Here is a 20,676-nt window from a genome sequence, read left to right on the forward strand (position 1 = left end):
GAGCTCTGAGCTGTTGTTGAACCCCCTAACTCAATGTCCCCAGGCACAGACAGGACGAGCGACTCAACAACAGTCGTGGTCACGTCACCTGCGGCCGTAGTGATGATACACAGGTCAAGCTCGTTAAGCGCGTCACGGCGAGCGCGGTGGTACAGCTTATCGTACTCGCGCTTGTAGGCTCGGGCCTTTTCCAGTCGCTGAGCCTTTAGGATCGGGTACCGCTTTTCCAGGCACGCACGCTTGCCAACGAGCTGCCGCAGACTTGAGACAGCCCAGTTGGTGTTGCACAGGGGGCAGTTGGCACCATGATGTTTTCAATAATGAGGCACCTACTTATTTTGTTATCGCTGATGTTCCGTTTGCTCGTCCTCCATCATCTTCATATCTTACCCTGTCCTTAATTCTTATCGCGTTTTCAAGTTCTGATAAAACGTTATTTTTGACCGTGGCAATCTACTTGCAAGTTGATGCATTCACCTACTTAGACTTTTACAAAAATTCTTCAATCTACTTGAATTACTTAATTCCTCCATATGCGCACTACTTATTAGGGCATCTCCACCGGTGCTGAGTAAAACTAAAAGCAAATTGCCCTAAGATCCGTGCCTACAACGGCACAACCGTGCTAAAGACAGTGCGCAGCTCCACCGGCAATTGAGACTCGCAGCAAGCGCGTTAAAGCTCTTGGTTCGGCGCCAGCCATGGCGACGGCGCACAGCTGTATAGCCCTATAAAGGGCCCGGCAGCACGTTGAGGAAGACCCAGGGATGACGTAGCAAGGGCGACACTGCGGTCTGTGACGCTTGCGCTGCTTAGAACGCTTGACTTGGCCCTACTACTGGTCGGTCGACATTTTCATGTACTCAACCTTTTACTCAAAGCCTCCTCCGTTGGCAAACTTGTGCAAAACGTTGATCTGCGTAAAAAATGGAGCAATTTGCTCAGCATTTGCTCAAACCGGTGGAGCTGTACAAAACTAAAACTATGATTAAATATTGACAGAAAAGGGGTAAAATTTAGTTTTACTCACGACCGGTGGAGATGCTCCTAGTGCTGATTCATACTCTTTCGTAAGACGATACTTAGCCCCAGAATGCCTATCATAAGACAAAGCGTCTTACGTTTTCCGATCAACGCGTTTTGACTACATTTTGGTTGTTGTATACCAGTGGCTACATTGCATATTGTCTGTCAAAACATAAGACAGTTTGTCGGACACTAGTTTGCGCCATACAATTGGCCAAAAATGTTCAGGTCTGCTCGCCACGACAGCGGCATCGTTGCCGCGGACGCGGTGGCAACGTTGAGCGCCGAAACGATGCAGTTGCATGATGCGGTAGGGTAAGTAGCCTCCTGTTCACACACGAAGCGATGTGCCTGTAGTTGGCCGCTGGCAGCAAGCTTAAATATCGGCATAATGACTGCACGAACGCGTGCATGCAGTCCGTGGAGCTGTTCCACTCAGAGGTGCAGCCGTTGAAGGGCACGGAGTTACGATGAAGTTTGTAGACGTAGACTAAGAGGGACAAATAGCTCGTAACGGTACTACATGTACATTTTAATGTAGTAATTTTTATGCTTGAGCGTACATCATAGTAGTTGTGAAGGCGAGGCAGCCAGGGAACGGTGTTGCCAGTGGGCTTCCCGAGATCCTCCGACCCCCTCTTACCTAATAATTACAGTCCAGCAACAAAATGCAACCACGTACTCTGCAACGGCGATAATACCTAGATATTGTACCTACGACGCTGAGGTGCGGAGGAGCTCCACACTGCTGCGCGGGCGCTCGGCGCGCGCCATATCGCTGCTGGGCTCGACCTTCGGCATCGGCGAGTTACTCGGTATCTCCTGCAACTAAGCCACTGCCTGCAGCCATGCTTTTTGTCGATGCTACAGCGTAGACTGGTTTGCGTATGCGCCCTCTATCCGAATCTCCATCTTCTATGTAGTGTTAGTACTTTACTGTAGAAAGGAGAGTTGGCGTGGTGGGGTGAACGACTGTTGTCGTTCACCCCAGTAAAGCGAAGAAACATTGCTCCACTACGGGAACAAACGGTCGTATGATAACTGTGCTATGATGTCCTTACATTCCATTCCTGGCAAGTATATTTAAATCTTCTAGCAGGAGGTTAGTGCATGGCGTCAGGATCAAAAGCCCGGACATTTTTCAAGTGCGCTGCCTCTAGTATAGGGGGCAAAATGCGCACACAGATGAATCAGTCCAATTTACGAGCCGAGATGCAGCAACACTCAAAACTACATAATACAATATTAACCAATGAAATTGCTACATTTGATTTGTCGTCAAACTGTCTTACGAATGCTCGACACAAGTGATTGACCATCCACGACTTACAGCAATTCGTACTCGAGTACGATTTATAGTCGTGCTCGATAAGTCGTACGAGTTATTGTGCTTTGCAGTTATTTTGCCGACCATTTTAGACGCTAAATATGGCAAAGCCTGCTCCTAAATATGTGTGAAAGAAGATACACGGCCTGCTAAAATTATGCATAAATCCACCTCCTCATATATATATCGACTTGGGAGGGCCTGTCAGCAGCCATGCATTGGCCCAGTACACCACCGTCCATGATCCCCAGCACATCCACCCTCTTATGCATAATTGCCGTGTGTGTAGGTGCTTGTGGATAAAAACCGACAGAATTGCAGCTGCACAGCCACAATTGCACTTTTGAAAGTGCAATTATGGCACTTTTAGCGTAATTCTAGGCCTCCACCCATTTATGCACCTCGATTTATCGTAAATCTAGCAGGCGATCGTAATAATACAGCAAATCTCGCCTCATATTGCCAAAATCATTGCAAAGCACAAATACAGTCTGAAGTGCCAAAAAGTACAATATGTGTTATTATAATAAACCTGGCGAGATGTGCGCCTAAATACTTTTGTCCAATAAAAACAGAAACTACATAGTGATTATGTCCAATTAAAGCGAATATGTGGTCTACATTAAAGAGAAGTCGCACTCTCGCAACACTGCCGCTCTGCTGGACATGGCGAGCCAGTCGGATCTCCAGCCTGGAGTCGAGGAGATAGCCGCATTCGTGGACGACAGCGTCTTCACTCAGTTGAGCGCGAAACTGGGGGACGCGAAGGAAGGCAACGAGGGAGCACTGGAGAAGAAGCCTCTTCGCATCGATAAGTATTTGAAAAAATATCGCGACGCGGGACTCCGGGTCTCTCAGAAAGAATTTAATGGATGCTTGGAGGTGAAGATTGGGATCGTATACGAGCACCCAGACGTGACGGTCGATCTTGCGGAAACCATTACGGTCAAGACGATTGAAGACCTCCTGGCAAAGTTTGTTCCGGAAGACAACCCCCTCATCACCAAGCTGGGTGAAGACGAAATGATTCGACTCTCGGATGCGTTCACTAAAGTCACGTACGTCGGCAAGGCCCAAGACGACCTCGCAGAATACCTGCGGGACTGCTGGAAAGAGTACAACCCTGCAAAGTACAAGGCGCCATGTGTGGCGGTTGTGCAGAGTTCCGGCTTCGGCAAGAGTCGGACAGTGCGTGAGCTTGCGCTCAAGGCAGAACGAGAACCGAACTTGAACCTGAAAGTTTTGTACATGTGCGCGCGTGTGCACCGATCGACGGGGTTTCCGGAGGCTACGAGTAAGCTTCGTGATTCGCTGTTTGACCCTGCCGCCTCCTCAGTGCAAGAGGTCGCCAGGCGATTGAAGGCGATTTACTGCTATGCGAAAGATCATTGGGCGGACGTTCAGACGGAATGGCTGGAGCTGTTTATCGACAATGCAACTGACAGTTCCGTGTGCGGCCAAGCTTTTGAAAGAAACAGAAATGATAAAGGCGTCCGATTCAGCATCCGTACCGGACACCTTTATCCAAACTACGGGTACCTCCACCGTGAAGGATCCAGATGGCAAAATGGTGGTTCTGGTGATCGATGAAGCGAGAAGTCTGCTGGCTGAGGTGGATGGCAAGAAGAACGATTTTCGTATGTTGCGAAATGCTCTTAAATCCGCTAACGAAGATATCGGCCCCGAAGGAGGCATTTTCGGCGTGCTGATTGATACGAACTCGCAGATCTCGGACCTGACGCCGCCTCTGTTGTTGGACCCATCTTCTCGGAAATCTGGAGGTAGTTTGGCATCGTTCGCGCCGCTTGTACTAGCTGATACGATGGACGCACACTGGGATGACTACTTTGAAGATGAAGAGATAAACGAGGGAACCCAAGTTGCGGTGGGAGCTGAAGACGAAGAGAAAACGAAACAGCAAGAACGTGCTAAGATAGCCATGTACAAGACCGTCGTAACTGGAAGTGACGGTCAGGCCTGGGAGGCGTTGAGGCGCATGGGCCGCCCGATGTGGTACAGCACTTACCCCGATCCAGCTCATAAAGTTCGCGTGATTGATCTCGCGGCGAATAAACTGCTACTGGGGATTCCCCCTTCGCAAAATGCGTACAACAAGGATACCATGTTTGGTGTCGCCTCCATGCTTTGTCGACTGGGTGTTCGACCGCATTCGACGTCGGCTTTGGCATCTCGTGCCCCCGCTGACTTCATGGCGATTCTCGCGTATGTGAACTTCAAACGAGAGGGTTACGTCACCAGCTACGCTTCGGACCCAGTGCTCGCCTTAGGAGCGATGAAAGTGTGGTATGAACTGAAATATGGTCTGGCAAAGTATATCCTGCCGCAACTCAAGAACCTCCTTTTGGATGAAGCGTTGGACACCGGTGGAGTTGGCGAAATTGGCGAAATGGTTGCTCGGATTTTGCTGCTTCTGGCGATGGACACGTGTGTGATGGGGGACAAAGACTTTTCCCAGTGCTACCATACGATCGGGCAATTTGTACCGGTGCAGGATTTCTTGAACGTGCTAACAGGCCACGAGGAGATGTCGATATATTGTAAGGGGATGTACAACGCGGAAGATAAGAGACCAGAATTCAACGAGTGGTGCTCGAAGTGGGATGGTTGGTACGTGGGGTTCACCCACTTTGTGCAGTTGCAGCTCGAGCCGAATGAGGACACGCTTTGGTTTTTGCTGGGACGTCAGGCTGCAGGTATTTTCCCCCGTAACCAGTATGGAGCCGATTTGTTGATCCCGATGTTTAAGAAGAGATCCAACAGCAGGCCAGTCGGTGGGGAGACTACGAGGGGTGAACAAGAGGAGCATGAGGTGTTGATGATGTTGATTCAAGTGAAGAATCGTTTCCCAGTCGATGGTGGGTTTTCCAGGGCAGCGACGGAGAAACTATGCCCCTGGTTTGTGTTCGGAAAGAACAGTGATGGGAACTCGTCAGCGGGGAAATCTACCGGTGAAATTGGTGGGGATCCGAACCCGCTGAGCTCCACGGATGTCCGTGATACCATTCGCATCTACATGAATGTGCGCGGTAGAACGCGTGACGGCAAGTTCATCTATGCCACGACAATGAAAGACAATCTTAAGCCCAAGAAGAAAGGCAACGCCTCTGAGGTGAAGGAGGAGAGTCAGACGATCGGGAGTCAGGCGAAGAAGCGGGCGAAGATCGAGAGCAATCCTGGCGTCTCAAGTGTGTCGAGTGTCTCGGAGGAGGATCCTGTTTTCACGATCTGCCTCCGTTTACTCAACAGGGTCACCTACCCGTTCCTGAGCGACGGCGTGGCTTCCATGCTATCAAACATGGTGGAGTCTCAGTATGACCCGCTGGGGCTTGTGGAGGGCGACCTGGACTATCGCGATGAAGATGAAAAACGAAACAAGGACGTTAGTTCGTATGCGAAGTTGTCGCTTACCGCGAAGCGCGACAAGTTGTTGCAGAACGCCCGTAAAGCACTAGCGTACGCGCCGGGTGACAAGGAAGAAGAGTGACGCTGAGAGTGACGTTGGTGGCAGTGGTGAGGGCCACTAGGCGATCAAGGTGGCGAGACGGAAACATCCAAGAAACGAGCACGTGAAAACCAAGAGGGTGAAGAAGCCGTCCCACTAAACGCGCCAAGTGATCCAACAAGACGCCCAAGCCCACACCGAGGCAGTAACAGTACGTGCCTGGTGCCTGCAGCAACTAGTTTTAACTACCAACAATTTGTTTTACTTGAGAGTACGCAGCCACCTCCAGTACGCTTCACCTTGCAGTCTTACGGAAGTAGCACGTCTTTTGCTGTCTACGTCGTCTTTACTGCTCTACCTACTCGTCCTGCAGGAACGGGTATTATAGTCCGTGCACCCGCGCGCGTCGCCGAGGTAGAACGTGTCCGTGTCGTAGTCGTTCACGGGCTTGTTGAGTTGGAAGCGCCGCACCAGGTCCGGGTTCGAGATGAAGTGGCGGCCGATGGCCACGGCGTCGGCCGCGCCCTCCTCCACGATCTGCACGGCCGACTGCCGGTCGAAGCCCGACGCGGCGAGGAGCACGCCCTTGTACGTCTCGCGGAACTGCCGCGCCGAGCCCTTCTCGGGTGCCAGCGGGTCACGCACGTGGTAGCCACGCGGCTCGATCAGGTGCGCGTAGGCCAGGTCGTAGTTCTTGAGCCTGTTCAGCACGTACGTGTAGGTGGCGACGGGGTCCGAGTCCTTGTCGCCGAAGCTGCCGCCGAACGGGGACAGTCGGATGCCCACCTTGGACGAGTCCAGACTCTCGAGGATGGCCTCCAGTGCCTCGAACAGGAAGCGCGCGCGGTTCTCGACGCTGCCGCCGTACTGGTCGGTGCGGTCGTTGATGCCGTCGTGCAGGAACTGCTCCAGCAAGTAGCCGTTGGCGGCGTGCAGCTCGACGCCGTCGAAGCCCGCGCTGATGGCGTTCTCCGCGGCCGAGCGGTAGTCCGCCACGATGCCCGGGATCTCGCTCGTCTCGAGCGCGCGCGGGGGCACGGGCTCCATGCGTCCTTCGCGCGTGACGATCTTCTTGCCGGCGCGCAGGACGCCGCCCGGCTGGGGCCGATGCGGCCCGTGTGGTCGTATCTTACCTATGGTATGTACCGCATCGCCGAAGTTATTGTTCGCACATTTATTAATACCATAAAGCGCACTAAACACTTGGTGGCAATTTGGCCGGACTTCCGAGACAACACTAGGAGGATTCTGGAAGCAACTCGGGCATTATTTTCAAGAAGAAATACTCTACTTTTGATACGTAGCCATGTATTTACCAAACTACGCACTGTACGGGACTAGACTTGATTGAAATTTGTGACTGGGTTTGGCGGTGCTTTCCAATACAAACATCAAGTATAAAGGATTTGTATTGACCCGGAAAAAAATCGATCGAGTTTTCTGGTACATGTTGCTGAACTGAGCAAGCCCAGCATCGCTACCATGTTGAATAGACGCCAATGAAGACACTAGTCAGCTGACAGCCTCAACTTACGAGTATAGACCTCTCCACACTGTCAAACACCACTCTTCTATACAAATTCAAGATAGTGCGTGTCTCCATTGAATCTTATCAACCGCGTCAGCTTAACCTTATTTGAGCAGCTTACTACAGTGAAGTGCGTCGATAAGGAACGGGCGACATTTTATATTCTACGACAAGACATGAATCCTCGCTTGTACCCATTGTGTGCCAATTGTACTGAATTAGTTATATGATTCTACCAATCATTCGGTCCCGTTTAACATTCCGCCAATCACAGTTCCGAAACCGAGCCTCAAGAGCGGCTGGATGGAGCGGCTCCCAAGTCGGGGGAAATGGAACCTAAAGGTCGCGAGAGGGAATCATGAGCATGAGGATCGCTGTGAGCGCGGGAATCGCGCCAGGTACATGTCTGCATGCCTCATTAACCAACTTTCGCTCTGCTGCTCACAACTCCCATGGTGACCGCCACTTCCAGACCGTTCCAGAGGTGGCTACGTCTGACCAAGCTTCAGTCGCTGCTAATCTGTCATCGCCGTCGTGATCTACCGGGTGCTACCTATGCTGAGTTGGCTGCGTGGGCTCAAGCCGAGACTCTGGTCGCGAAGTCCGACATGAACTACATAGTGCAGTAAATCAGTGCATTTGCTGTCTGCATGTGACGAGTCAAACCTTTAATTATCAATATACCTTTTTCTTTCAATGTATATCAGGCGTTCCTTATCGACGCACTTTACTGTACCGGTAGGCGTTATTCGAGCTGTTCAATGGAGTTAGTTCATTTATTACGCTTGAAACAGCTCTCCACGAGTTTGTTACCAATCTTACCGATAGCTTACCGGGTGCGGCTATAATTTTGACCCGACCCAAAGTCGGTTTTTCGTCCATTGCAAAAAAACGGTTACAGCTTTTTCGATTCTGATTGTTGCATCTGTTTTCTATCGATTTTAGACGAATCATAAGCAGCGGTTTGGCGCCGAAAGCACAATCATTGGTTTAAAAAAATAATTTTTGGGGTGCGGTTATAATTTCGGCGCGCACTGTATATCACGTAGATGCGGTACCGTGTTTCTGGTACAAAACTGAGGGAAGAAAAATCCAACCGGCCATTTCCACATTTCCCCTCCAAGCCTTGTCCTGTAGCGCCACTGCTGTGCTGCTGCAGATGGACATGTCCAGCCAGTTGGATCCCCAGGCTTTGGCCGCGTTCGTGGACGACAGTGTCTTTGCTCAGATGAGCGGGAAGCTTGGAGCAGACGCATCGCCGAAGAAAAATCTTTTCGTTACGTGGATGCTGGAAGACTATCCCAACAAAGCCACACTCCAACTCGAGGCCTCCCAGATCCAGATACATGGATTGATACAGGTGGAGATCAGAAGAGCATACGGGCATACACGCGTGTCTCGACCTCTTGCACAAACTATTGCGGCCAAGACGGTGAAAGACCTCCTGGCAAAGTTTGTCCCTGAAGCCCGCTCCGGCACGCCCAAGTTGGATGAAAATGAAATGAAGCGAATCGCGGAGGCGTTCACCAAGGGCCGGTACCTCGGCGAAGCCCACCTCGACCTCGCACAGTATCTGCGGGACTGCTGGAAGGCCTACACCCCCACAAAGTACAAGGCGCCATGTGTGGCGGTCGTGCAGAGTTCTGGCTTCGGCAAGAGTCGGGCGATGCGTGAGCTCGCGATCGAGGCTCAAAAGAGCGCCTTGAACATGAAAGTCCTGTACATGTGTGCCCGTGTGCACGAGTCGACGGGGTTTCCCAAGGCTACGAGCGAGCTTCGTGGTTGGCTGTTTCAAGAAGGCTCCGAAGTGGAAGACATCGCCAGTCGATTGAAGACAATTTACGTCTACGCGAACAAGCATTGGGCGGACGTTCAGAAGGAATGGCTGAAGCTGTTTACCGAACAGGCAGCGGACACCTCTGTAAAGGCGAAACTTTCGGATGAAACAGACACGCTGGAGGGGGATACCTCCACCGAGAAGAATCCAAATGGCAGAATCGTGGTTCTGGTGATCGATGAAGCGAGAAGTCTGCTGGCTGAGAAGGGAGGCAAGAAGAATGACTTCCGAATGTTGCGAAATGCTCTCAGATCCGTGAACAAAGTTATCGGCCATCGTGGATGCATTTTCGGCGTGCTGATTGATACGAACTCCAGGATCTCGGACCTGGCGCCTCCGCTGTTGTTGGACCCATCATCTCGGCTTTTCGATGGAGAGTTGGCATCGTTTGCGCCAGTTGTGTTAGCTGAGACAATGGACGCACACTGGGATCAATACTGTGAAGAAAAACAAGCCGGCGAAGATGAAGAAATGAAAGAGGACATCCAAGATGTAGATGAAGAAATGAAAGAGGAAATACTAGATGCGGGAGCAGAAGATGAAGAAATGGAAGAGGAAACTCAGGTTGCGGTGGGAGCTGAAAACGACGAAGAGAAGAAGAAACAGCAAGAACGTGCTAAGATAGCTATGTACAAGAGAATCGTTACCGGGGATGCGAGTCAAGCTTGGCACGCGTTGTGCCGCATGGGGCGTCCGATGTGGTACAGCACTTGCCCCAATCCTGCGGATAGAGAAGATGTGATCAATCTTGCGGCGAACAAGCTGCTACTGGGGATTCCCCCTTCGCAAAATGCGTACAACAAGGATACCATGCTTGGTGTCGCCTCCATGCTTTGCCGTCTGGGCGTGCGCCCGCATTCAACGTCGGCTCTGGCATCTCGGGCGACTGCCGACTTCATGGCGATTCTCGCCTATGTGAATTTCAAACGAGAGGGTTACGTCACCAGCTACGCTTCGGACCCAGTGCTCGCCTTAGGAGCGATGAAAGTGTGGTATGAACTGAAATATGGTCTGGCAAAGTATATCCTGCCGCAACTCAAGAACCTCCTTTTGGATGAAGCGTTGGACACTGGTGGAGTTGGCGAGATGGTTGCTCGGATTTTGCTGCTTCTGGCGATGGACACGTGTGTGATGGGGGACAAAGACTTTTCCCAGTGCTACCACACGATCGGGCAATTTGTACCGGTGCAGCAATTCTTGAAGGTGCTACAAGGCAAGAAAAAGCTGCCGATATATCTCAAGCGGATGATCAGCAAGGAGAATTTGAGACCAGAATTCAACAAGTGGTGCTCGAAGTGGGAGGGTTGGTACATGGGGTTCACCCACTTTGTGCAGTTGCAGCTCGAGCCGAATGAGGACACGCTTTGGTTTTTGCTGGGGCGTCAAGCTGCAGGTATTTTCCCCCGTAACCAGTATGGAGCCGATTTGTTGATCCCGATGTTTAAGAAGAGATCCAACAGCAGGCCAGTCGGTGGGGAGACAACGAGGGGTGAACAAGAGGAGCAGGAAGTGTTGATGATGTTGATTCAAGTGAAGAATCGTTCCCCAGTCGATGGTGGGTTTTCCAGGGCAGCGACGGAGAAACTATGCCCCTGGTTTGTGTTCGGAAAGAACAGTGATGGGAACTCGTCAGCGGGGAAATCTACCGGTGAAATTGGTGGGGATCCGAAACCGCTGAGCTCCACAGATGTCCGTGATACCATTCGCATCTACATGAATGTGCGCGGTAGAACGCGTGACGGCAAGTTCATCTATGCCACGACAATGAAAGACAATCTTAAGCCCAAGAAGAAAGGCAACGCCTCTGAGGTGAAGGAGGAGAGTCAGACGATCGGGAGTCAGGCGAAGAAGATCGAGAGCAATCCTGGCGTCTCAAGTGTGTCGAGTGTCTCGGAGGAGGATCCTGTTTTCACGATCTGCCTCCGTTTACTCAACAGGGTCACCTACCCGTTCCTGAGCGAGGACGTGGCTTCCATTCTATCAAACATGGTGGAGTCTCAGTATGACCCGCTGGGGCTTGTGGAGGGCGACCTGGACTATCGCGATGAAGATGAAAAACGAAACAAGGACGCTAGTTCGTATGCGAAGTTGTCGCTTACCGCGACGCGCGACAAGCTGTTGCAGAGCGCCCGTAAGGCACTAGCGTACGCGCCGGGTGACAAGGAAGAAGAGTGACGCTGAGAGTGACGTTGGTGGCAGTGGTGAGGGCCACTAGGCGATCAAGGTGGCGAGACGGAAACATCCAAGAAACGAGCACGTGAAAACCAAGAGGGTGAAGAAGCCGTCCCACTAAACGCGCCAAGTGATCCAACAAGACGCCCAAGCCCACACCGAGGCAGTAACAGTACGTGCCTGGTGCCTGCAGCAACTAGTTTTAACTACCAACAATTTGTTTTACTTGAGAGTACGCAGCCACCTCCAGTACGCTTCACCTTGCAGTTCTTACGGAAGTAGCACGTCTTTTGCTGTCTACGTCGTCTTTACTGCTCTACCTACTCGTCCTGCAGGAACGGGTATTATAGTCCATGTACCCGCGCGCGTCGCCGAGGTAGAACGTGTCCGTGTCGTAGTCGTTCACGGGCTTGTTGAGTTGGAAGCGCCGCACCAGGTCCGGGTTCGAGATGAAGTGGCGGCCGATGGCCACGGCGTCGGCCGCGCCCTCCTCCACGATCTGCACGGCCGACTGCCGGTCGAAGCCCGACGCGGCGAGGAGCACGCCCTTGTACGTCTCGCGGAACTGCCGCGCCGAGCCCTTCTCGGGTGCCAGCGGGTTGCGCACGTGGTAGCCACGCGGCTCGATCAGGTGCGCGTAGGCCAGGTCGTAGTTCTTGAGCCTGTTCAGCACGTACGTGTAGGGGTTCGTAGGGAAGAAGCTGCGCTTGTCGAAGCCAGACGCCAGCAAGACCGCGAGGATGCAAAACAACACATTGAGGCCGTGGAAAAGAAAGAGGAAGTAGCTCGAGCGGAGCGTCGAGGAGAAGAGGCCGAGCGTCGCCGACAGTTCCAAGCCCGCCTTGAGCAAGACCGTGCCGAAGCGCGGCAGCGCCACGAGCAAATGATGCTACTGATCTCGACGATTCACAAGAACAAGTAGTATACAGCAAGATGTGTGTGCAGGAAGGAAGACGTAGTGTATTCAAGTTGCATTATGCACATAAACAAACTCAACTCACTCTTGTGTATCTCCTATCGTCCTCGCCATGAATGAATGTGGTTCGTATCTCACTAATGCCGACGGTTCTCACTCTGTAGTTAGTAAGCCTGAAAATGTTGTCCAAACGCTGCTACCGTTTGCTGCGGTCGTACGGCAACGGCATCAGCAGCCGATGGTAGACCTTCTCGATAGACCCCATACCCCACTCAGCACTCTGTCTAATCGACGTTATTGCCCCTGATAAAGCCTTCGCCGCCGCCCGAACAGAAGGCACCAGTGTACTTGCATCTCCGTCTTTCAGCGGGGTCATGATCCTGCCGATCATGTCACCACTGCAAGGGAAAGCACTGTCTGCTACAACCCCATATCGATCGTCAGGATTAGTTCCGCGACACCAGCTTCCGCCTGAACTCTAGGCTGGTATCGCCATCGTTCCAGGACCCTGGACAGTTATGTTTAGCCCACACGATGAGCCCGTCCGCTGAGAAGCATAGCGTGCCGGTGACGAACACGCCATGTAGCCAACCGTTGTAGTGAGCATTCTGGATGTCTCTATCTGGAGGCTGCTGCACCTGTAAAGTAAAAGTATGATACGTAGATGGTAAGAACACGAACAATGATACAATACAATCACATCTTGACGAAAGTACCTTGTAGTTTTTCCCATCCAAAAAGCCCCATGTGAACTGCAGCATGGGTTGCTTTGCTGCCACTAGACGAGCTAAAGCTTTCTGCCTGGCGAACGTAGGCCATACAATCCGAGCGGGCGCAAACCCTCGGAGCGCCGCTGTAAGAGCGTCTTCAGCTGCAGTTAGCACGCGGGTAAGCGTCGTCGGGGGGACGCCAAACATGAGACACAGGCGCCCTCGATACTCACAGCCTACGTAGAAAGCTAGAAGCAAGCCCAACACCTGATGGTGGTGTTGGAGCTTTCGAGGCCGCCCCCCTTTCGAGTAGAAGATGGGAATCTCGTAATGAGGCGCAAAGCGAGATAGTAGAAGGTGTAACGAGGCCCTACATGTCAAGCTATAACGGCAAACAACAGTTAGAAACCAACTACACACTTAAATGCTGCATGTCGCCCTTACCGAGACAGGCTCGTCACATTTATCATATTCTCGTCGGTTCCTTTGAGCCAGGTGTCCATCCAAGAAGACTGCTCAGGCTCCTTTAGGCAGTCCAGGGTGATGTAATGGCGCATTCGAGCGAGCCGCTGCCACTCCCAGCGCCTGCGCTCGTCGTGCAGCCGGCGTCTCAAGTCTCGGAGCGTCTCGAGGGAGCGATGACGCGTCTGGGACGACGCACAGAGCATCAGCAGAAAGCTCGTATCCGGGCGAGACATTGTGCTGGAAGAAGCGCGAGAGAATGCGAGGGTGGGGGGCAAATGACTCGGTTGCTCGGAGAGGGTCGACGCGACGTTTCCCGCCGAGCGAGATCTTTACAATTAGAGATATTTTGTGAAAATTTGTCCATCCTCGGATTGTCTCCTTTCGACCTACATAATGAGATTAAGGTATTCATACTTCAAGCGGCAAAGGTCGCCGGACACAGATAACTTTTAATGGTGGTTTTGGCCTTGGTGTTTATCACCTTCGATTTGCAGACGTTTGGTCCGGCGAGTAATGCGCCTAGTCGGGTGATCAGAATTCTTCGATTAAACTTTTTTATCTAGGTTTTGGTAGGCGCCCACTAGCGCACGAATCCCCCACGACAGGGGGCCAGTAGGCCCATAGCAGGTAGTCCGGCACGTGTCCTCTACTGATGGTGAAGCCCGAGAACAGAGTGAACAGAAGCAGCGAGAGGTTCGCGATGGGGGTCGCCACGTTCATGTTGGGAGATGCAGCTGCCAGGAAGAAGAACCACGATACTATTCGCCGAATAGCATGCACGTGAGGAAGAGGATCAACTCGAACAGCAAGTAGGTAGAGTAGCCAGCTGCAATCAGCACATCCAATGCATGATGGAGCCGAAGACCAGCGCTTCCAGCAGCGCGAGGGGGACTTGGCTCACGGACGTAGCGAGGACGAACGACGAGGTGCGGTAGAAGTTGGCGCCTCGCTGCTTGTTGAAGACTTCTCGCGTCGCCATGAACGTCGGCACTTGCGCCGACTGGCCGAGCATGACGAAGTTGATGGACACGTACAAGATGCCCATGACCACCTGCGCGTCTGTCTCATCGAACTGGCAGAAGGTGCTCGCGTTCAGCAGCCCCAGGAAGATCGCCATGAGGAGCCTGCTCTTCAGCAACGCCTTGTTCCGCATTGTTATCTTCATCTGACGCCGGATGAGTGTGGCTGTTCCTTGCCAGAAGCTCTGACGAAACGCCGGAAGCGAGTCCACGTAGTGCTTGCTATCTTCGACCAGATGGGAGGCGAGAGGCGCGTCCAGGTCCTCTACCGTGCGCTGGTAGATGTCTGACTGCTCGAATGCCTCTGCGAATTGGCTGGCAGTCACAGGAGGAGCCCCGACCTCGTACTGGCATTGCTTATTGGTCCCCAGGCCCAGCAAGAAGTCCGCCACGTCTCAATCTTGGGGGCACTTGAAGCCCAAGCTCTCAAAGTAGGCCAACGCCCGCTGTCGAGGACAGTGATACATGACGTAGCCATCGTTCAGCAGAATGACTTGGTCGAAGAGCTCGAAAACCTCTGGAGGAGGCTGCAGCAGGGAAATCACCACAGTCTTGCGGAACTTTTTAGCGAGACTACGCTGGGTCGAGACGATGTCGAAGGTTGCAGCGCTGTCCAGCCCTGTACTGATCTCGTCCAACACCAGCACGTTCTTGCTGCCAAACGCCATCTCCCCTGTCGTCACGCGCTTCCGCTCGCCGCCGGACACGCCACGCAGCATGGCGTTCCTCACGATCGTGTCTTGACAGTTCTCCAGCCCCAACCGCCGAATGATCACGTCCGGGTGGTGCTTGTACATCGCTTTAGCAGCCTCCAACGCCGCTGCATTCTCTTCGCTTGTTTCATGTACGAACTGCTCTTCGTCACGTGTTGACAGCCCCCCGTCGTTACATTCGTGCGCGAATTCCAGCGTCTCCTTCACTGTGAGAGTCGGGAAGTGCTTGTCTTGCTGGTCGACGTATGGCACGAGCTGGGGCAGGCGACGACGAAGTTCGTCTTGCGACTTGCCGTTGTACGTCACCTCGCCGTCCTCGTCGAGACGGTTGTCAACTGGAAATCTCCCGCTCAGGACCTTCATGAGCGACGACTTACCGGACCCAGGCTGGCCGAGAATGAGCGTCATGGAGCCTGGCTTGAGCACGCCACTCACTCCACGTAGAATCTTCTTCTCGACCGTGTGCTTCTTGGAGCTCATGCGCATGAGTGACAGTTTAAGTGTGTTGGCGATCGTCGGCAGCCCCGACGTCGTCTCCATGTCGTCCTTCAATACAGTTTGCGCCGATATAGTCACGCCCGGTAGCGCACTTCCACCTGCGGCATGGGCCTCCCGATTGCAGCTTCAATGCGTGTGGCCAAATGCTCAGTAGAGCCACTTGCCATCAGTGATTCGCCGCTGTCGTAGCCGATATGTGGCGCGTCCATTGCCTTCTTCTCCCGCTCACATCGGAAGAAACCATGGCGGAGTCTTGACGCTTGCAGAGGACGGAGCGAGCTGGGGATCTTGTTACTAGTGCAAAAGTAGAAATGACCAAGGACAAACGGAGCTTGGAGAGAATCAATCAAGAAGGCGACAAGTTGAAGTGACTGGCCAATGAAAAGCTTACCAACTCCACCCACTTTTGACACTTGATCTGCATAATCGACTGGAGACAAGTGTCGCCCTCTTTCTCTCGTGCGGCCCGTATAATTTTGCAGGGGGTCGTTGCACCGCTTACGCATTGCGTTTTGCTAACCTTCTGGCCCGCTTGGTCGTCGTTCTTCGGTGTTGCGTGAAGTGGGGAGAGCGGCAACCGTAGCGTGAGTGGTGAATCACCACTGGTGATGTGGTGATGTCAATGTAAACTAAGTCTCTAGCCACTCCACACACGTTGCTGTTGTAAGTTTTCAACTTGTAACCTAATTACAACAACAACAAAACTCTTCCGTTGATCGCTCGTTGGTTGTGGCCGTAGAGTCGATGAACGTATAGTATAGCTCGGGGGACGAACAGTTCGTCGCGGATCAGAATCACGCTAAATAGATTCTTCGAAGTAAATGCTTGTTTGAATAAGATGAGAGCTTTTTCACGGTAATTTGAGTTCAGACCGAAAGTAATATTTCTGTGAGGTTCGATACACGAGAATGTAAATACAACTGACTCGGACGGTAATGCTCAGGCCTCCACAAGTAGAAAAATCTCTCAGCAACGGATCCTCCATACTAATGTAATGTATTACGTTTTCGCGTTGCCACACTATAACCTCCATACTACACATGTTTTAATATTCTCGTAAAGGTACACATTGAAAAATCCGTATACTTTACTGCGCAAAAAGCTTCGTCTCACAAACAAGCGAATGGAGGACGATCACTGGCACTTCCTGCTGTCCTGGTGCCAGCACCTCTCCTGGCGTCTGCAGTATGTGAAAGGGGCGCTCGAAGACGACCCAGAGCTGCGCTTCCGTGGTATCGAGGTGGAATTGCCAACTTTCGGCCCCTACAGCGACGACGAGGGGCAGGAAGAAGAAGCTGAAGACGATGGCAAAAGTCCGTGTCAAGACCTCCGAGAGGCTCTGGCGCTGCTATCAGCTGTGGCACACGTCGACAATGCAGCTTGGAAGAAGCTCCTAATCGACCATGTAAAACTGAGCGTCAACAGCCAAGAGGAACTATTCGAGGAGGGGGAATTCCCACCCCGATTCCAGCTTGCACTGGTCGGCGGCGGACCTGACGGCGACGGGGAGCTGTTGAGGGGCATCACTGACTTCTGCGGGACACAGCAGTACACCGCCCAAAGTGATAAATACAGGGAAGCTCTGGCTGCAGTTGCAGCTCTGAACGGCGAGAAATCGTGCACGGGGTCGACGGAGATCGAGGTCCCGATCACGGTGCAGTTGGGGCCGTGGCTGACGAACAGCAGCGGCGAAATGTTCGCTTATCTCCGGAGGGTGCAGGAGACGGTTAGGAACATTCGCACGCAATGGCAACAGGGCTTGGATCGGACGCAAGGTCCTCTGAGTGTGGCGTTCGTCTTGGAGTCGATTAGGGTGGATCTACGGGACGTCAGTATCAGTGCCGAGTTGGAGGAGCTAGTGGAAAGCCTGCCGAAAGATGGCGTCCGAGTGTCGGCTTTCGCGTTGAGGCATGAACTCAGTCAGGAGTTGACATCGAATGGCAGCTTAGCAGAAGCTCGTAAAGTTGTCAGCAGACTCACGTTTGGACTGTTTGGCGACGCAAAGAAGCTAAGTGGGTGGGAACATTTTGACTTTGAAGCGACCAGCATGACTGGGCCTTTAGTGGCCGAGTACGGACACGCACAGCAGCTCGCTCTCAGCTCTTTGAATTTTGATAGTGAGGCTATGCAGAACTGGGTCTTCGACCGCATTTGCTCGGCTATTGCGGTTAGCCAGACGACGAAGCATCTCTCGTTGGACCTGGAGCTTGCAGACGGAGAGGACGACGACGATGGAGACTGGGCGCTTTGTCGCTGGAGGTGGCAGTGGATCGTCTTTGCCTGCTTCTCGGAGAAAGCGCGCCTCCATTCGCGGCTCGAAAGCCTCACGCTTCGCAACGCTGTAATTACGACTGAAGCGGTGGAGGCCATGGCGGAGGTGCTAGCGTCTGATGCACCAGAGGAGACTCTGCTAGGCATTGCATCTCAACCGTCTGATCCAGCAATGGACATTTGCATCAAGGCTAACTTCCCTATTAAGTTGCTGCCAATGTTGGGAGCGAAGTCTTCGAAAGGAGCAATTCATTCACGCTGGAGAGAGAGATCAGTGGCGTGAGAATATTATTCAAAGATGGCAAGAGCGATTGGACAGACGTCTTGGTACCTGGGTTTGGCAAGTGCCAGGTGCAGCGCTCTAGTCTAGTCACCAGAGAACTCACTCTTCCATCCAACGGACTTGCTGGTGTCACGACGTTGGCGATCAAATTTGGCGAAGACCGGGACCTCGAAGTTTGCAAGGCTTGCTTCTTCTCATCGGCGCTTCGCTGACGCATCTTACGCTCGAGTTTGAGGACTTTAACACGAGCGAGCTGGAAGGGATCGTAGCGAGCTGCCCGAATCTGGTCGAACTAGCGGTGTGCACTCACACCATCGAGCTGCGCTTCTGTCTGCGCGACATCAATTACCGAGACTTGGCGCTGGACCCCGACTCGCACGTCTCTTTGTGGTGGGGCATCGAACAACTCGCTGAAGTTCTTTGCGACTCTGAGAATCCGCTCACAAAGTGCGCTCGACGTCTGCGCGTTCGCATGGACCAGAGGTCCGTAGCCCATTCGTACGACGAATGCTACGCTGCGCTGTTGAAGATGCTGGAAATGAACCGCACGTTGGAGTATCTGGATATTGTGGCGCAGCGCTCGCACATGACGCACTACAACGAGTTCAAGGCGCACCACCTCGAGTCACTTCCGTTGGTGCGGACAGTTCTCTCTATGGATTGCAAGGCTGCGTTTTTGAGCGTCATGGTGGCCGGGTATGGGGGCATTGCCGATAACAAGCGAAGGAAACAACCATCACCGCTGCCGTCGCTTGACCAGCATGTTATTGTCTGCATTTTCGACTTTGCAGCGCCATCCGTGACGCGTCGAGTGTACTTCCGAGAGTACGATTTCTTCGAGACTGCGCGTCACTACGTGCCGATTTGATCTCTGTACTACAGTACTACAGAGTCTGTAGAGAAATTTGGGAACTGTATTGAAGTGCCGAAGTACTATCTGTCTGTAAATGTGCAATCAAAAGAATTTGTCGACCGCTGCAGACTAAAGCTGTGTGTCTATCGCTTCTGATAGTTCACGTAGCGCAGTGCAAGGAGCGACAGCAGACGAAGGCCCACGATCCATGCAAGCATGATGCGAAGTTGCTCCAGATCTGATCGTGGTGCGGCCTCCACGTACTCTTTCACCGTGATCCCATCGGGGAGGCGTGCCCGTCATCTGCCAACAGCCGCGTGCGCGGCCGTCTCCATTTGTCCGAAGACTATGGAGCAAAGCTGTACTTGGTAGGTATATCGGCGATCGTGCTGCTGGAAGCCTACTTCGGACAGTTTTTGGCCTACTTGCAGCCGAGCTTGGATGGGGGTCGTGATCATCAACAACTTTATGATCTTGTTCTGAACATGATGAACGGGATGGAGCTGGTCGGCGGGTGACTGTACAACCTCACTATGCTACGGAGCGTTCTGGTACTTTGTGGGGGAGACGCTGGTGGAGACCCTGTACTGCTTCGCCTATTGCTTCCTTCTTCCTCGCTGTCTTCTAACCCGATGGTGGGCTTCACTGGTGCTCCAGAGCTCTTCACGCACCTGTCAACCAGAAATCCCCCGTATAGGATCTTCACAAGCGAAGACTTGCCGGATCCAGGATGACTGAGGACGAGCGTTATCGTGCGTGGCTTGAGCATGCCGCTCACTCCACGGAGAATCTTCTTCTCGACCGTGTGCTTCGTGACACACATGTGCATGAATGTCAGTTTGAGCGTGTGGCGGTCGTGGGCAGCCCCGATGTCGTCTCCGTGTCGTCCTTCAATACAGTTTGCGCTGATATAGTCACGTCCCGGTAGCACACTTCCATCTGCGGCATGGACCCCCCGCTTGCAGCTTCAATGCGTGTGGCCTCGTGCTCATAATATGAACACACTGCTCTACAATATAGAGCAGTGGAACCACTCACCACTATCGTAGTCGATGTGTGGGGCGTCCATTTCCTTCTTGTCTCCATCCGCACCGTAAGGAACCATGGCGACGTCTTGACGCTTGCAGAGGACGGGCAAGTTGGGGTTTTTGTTACTTGTAATAAACAGAAGTTGAAATAAGCAAGGACACAAGTGAACTTCGAGAGAATCAAGAAGACGACAAGTGGGAGTGCAATGAAAATCTTCCTAACTCCACCCACTTTTGACACTGATCTGCATAGCGCATGCACTGCTTCATCGTCCGCTATCGAAAATTCACTTGTAGAGAGCCCCCTTAATTATACTGTAAAAAGGGGTATTAATCTCGCATCGTCCACAGCAGACGAATTGTTGTACAATTCCCACCGCAAACAAGCCCTCTTACTGTACTCTCTTTCGGCCCCTATAATAACATTGGACGCCTACCAAAAACGAACAAATCACCCAACATATTTAAATTTAAGAAAACTTATATTTACTCAGACGATTTTTACGTCTGAGTAAACGAAGGGTCGCTGCATAGCAGCGTATTAGATTTGACTTGCTTTCAGTATTG

The 20,676-nt window shown here is 52.5% G+C and overlaps 5 protein-coding genes across 5 annotated transcripts; 1 reads left to right on the top strand and 4 right to left on the bottom strand.

Annotated features, from left to right (window-relative positions):
- Positions 1-4,417: 4,417 nt before the first annotated feature.
- Positions 4,418-8,870, bottom strand: PHYSODRAFT_288543 (hypothetical protein). Its single transcript, XM_009536592.1, is given in 5 exon segments — positions 4,418-5,040; positions 5,058-6,174; positions 6,214-7,074; positions 7,108-8,283; positions 8,329-8,870. 3 exon segments carry the CDS (start codon positions 7,122-7,124, stop codon positions 6,171-6,173), a joined length of 882 nt encoding a protein of 293 aa, XP_009534887.1. The 5' UTR covers positions 7,125-8,283; positions 8,329-8,870; the 3' UTR covers positions 4,418-5,040; positions 5,058-6,170.
- Positions 8,871-11,708: 2,838 nt separating this feature from the next.
- On the bottom strand, positions 11,709-12,068 carry PHYSODRAFT_365670 (hypothetical protein; the record flags this gene model as incomplete). Its single annotated transcript, XM_009536593.1, has 1 exon — positions 11,709-12,068. A coding segment is annotated over one exon (360 nt), but the record flags the coding sequence as incomplete, so codon positions are not given.
- Positions 12,069-13,216: 1,148 nt separating this feature from the next.
- Positions 13,217-13,647, bottom strand: PHYSODRAFT_522927 (hypothetical protein; the record flags this gene model as incomplete). The annotated part of the gene is made up of 2 exons (XM_009536594.1): positions 13,217-13,349; positions 13,424-13,647. Coding segments are annotated over 2 exons (357 nt in total), but the record flags the coding sequence as incomplete, so codon positions are not given.
- Positions 13,648-14,276: 629 nt separating this feature from the next.
- PHYSODRAFT_338734 (hypothetical protein) lies at positions 14,277-15,716 on the bottom strand (the record flags this gene model as incomplete). The annotated part of the gene is made up of 2 exons (XM_009536595.1): positions 14,277-14,778; positions 14,875-15,716. 2 exons carry the CDS (start codon positions 15,714-15,716, stop codon positions 14,277-14,279), a joined length of 1,344 nt encoding a protein of 447 aa, XP_009534890.1.
- Positions 15,717-16,797: 1,081 nt separating this feature from the next.
- Positions 16,798-19,096, top strand: PHYSODRAFT_522156 (hypothetical protein; the record flags this gene model as incomplete). Its single annotated transcript, XM_009536596.1, has 5 exons — positions 16,798-16,914; positions 17,011-17,449; positions 17,534-18,152; positions 18,212-18,354; positions 18,411-19,096. 5 exons carry the CDS (start codon positions 16,798-16,800, stop codon positions 19,094-19,096), a joined length of 2,004 nt encoding a protein of 667 aa, XP_009534891.1.
- Between the last annotated feature and the right edge of the window lie 1,580 nt (positions 19,097-20,676).

Source organism: Phytophthora sojae, assembly GCF_000149755.1.
Source record: "Phytophthora sojae unplaced genomic scaffold PHYSOscaffold_9, whole genome shotgun sequence".
NCBI lineage: Eukaryota > Oomycota > Peronosporomycetes > Peronosporales > Peronosporaceae > Phytophthora > Phytophthora sojae.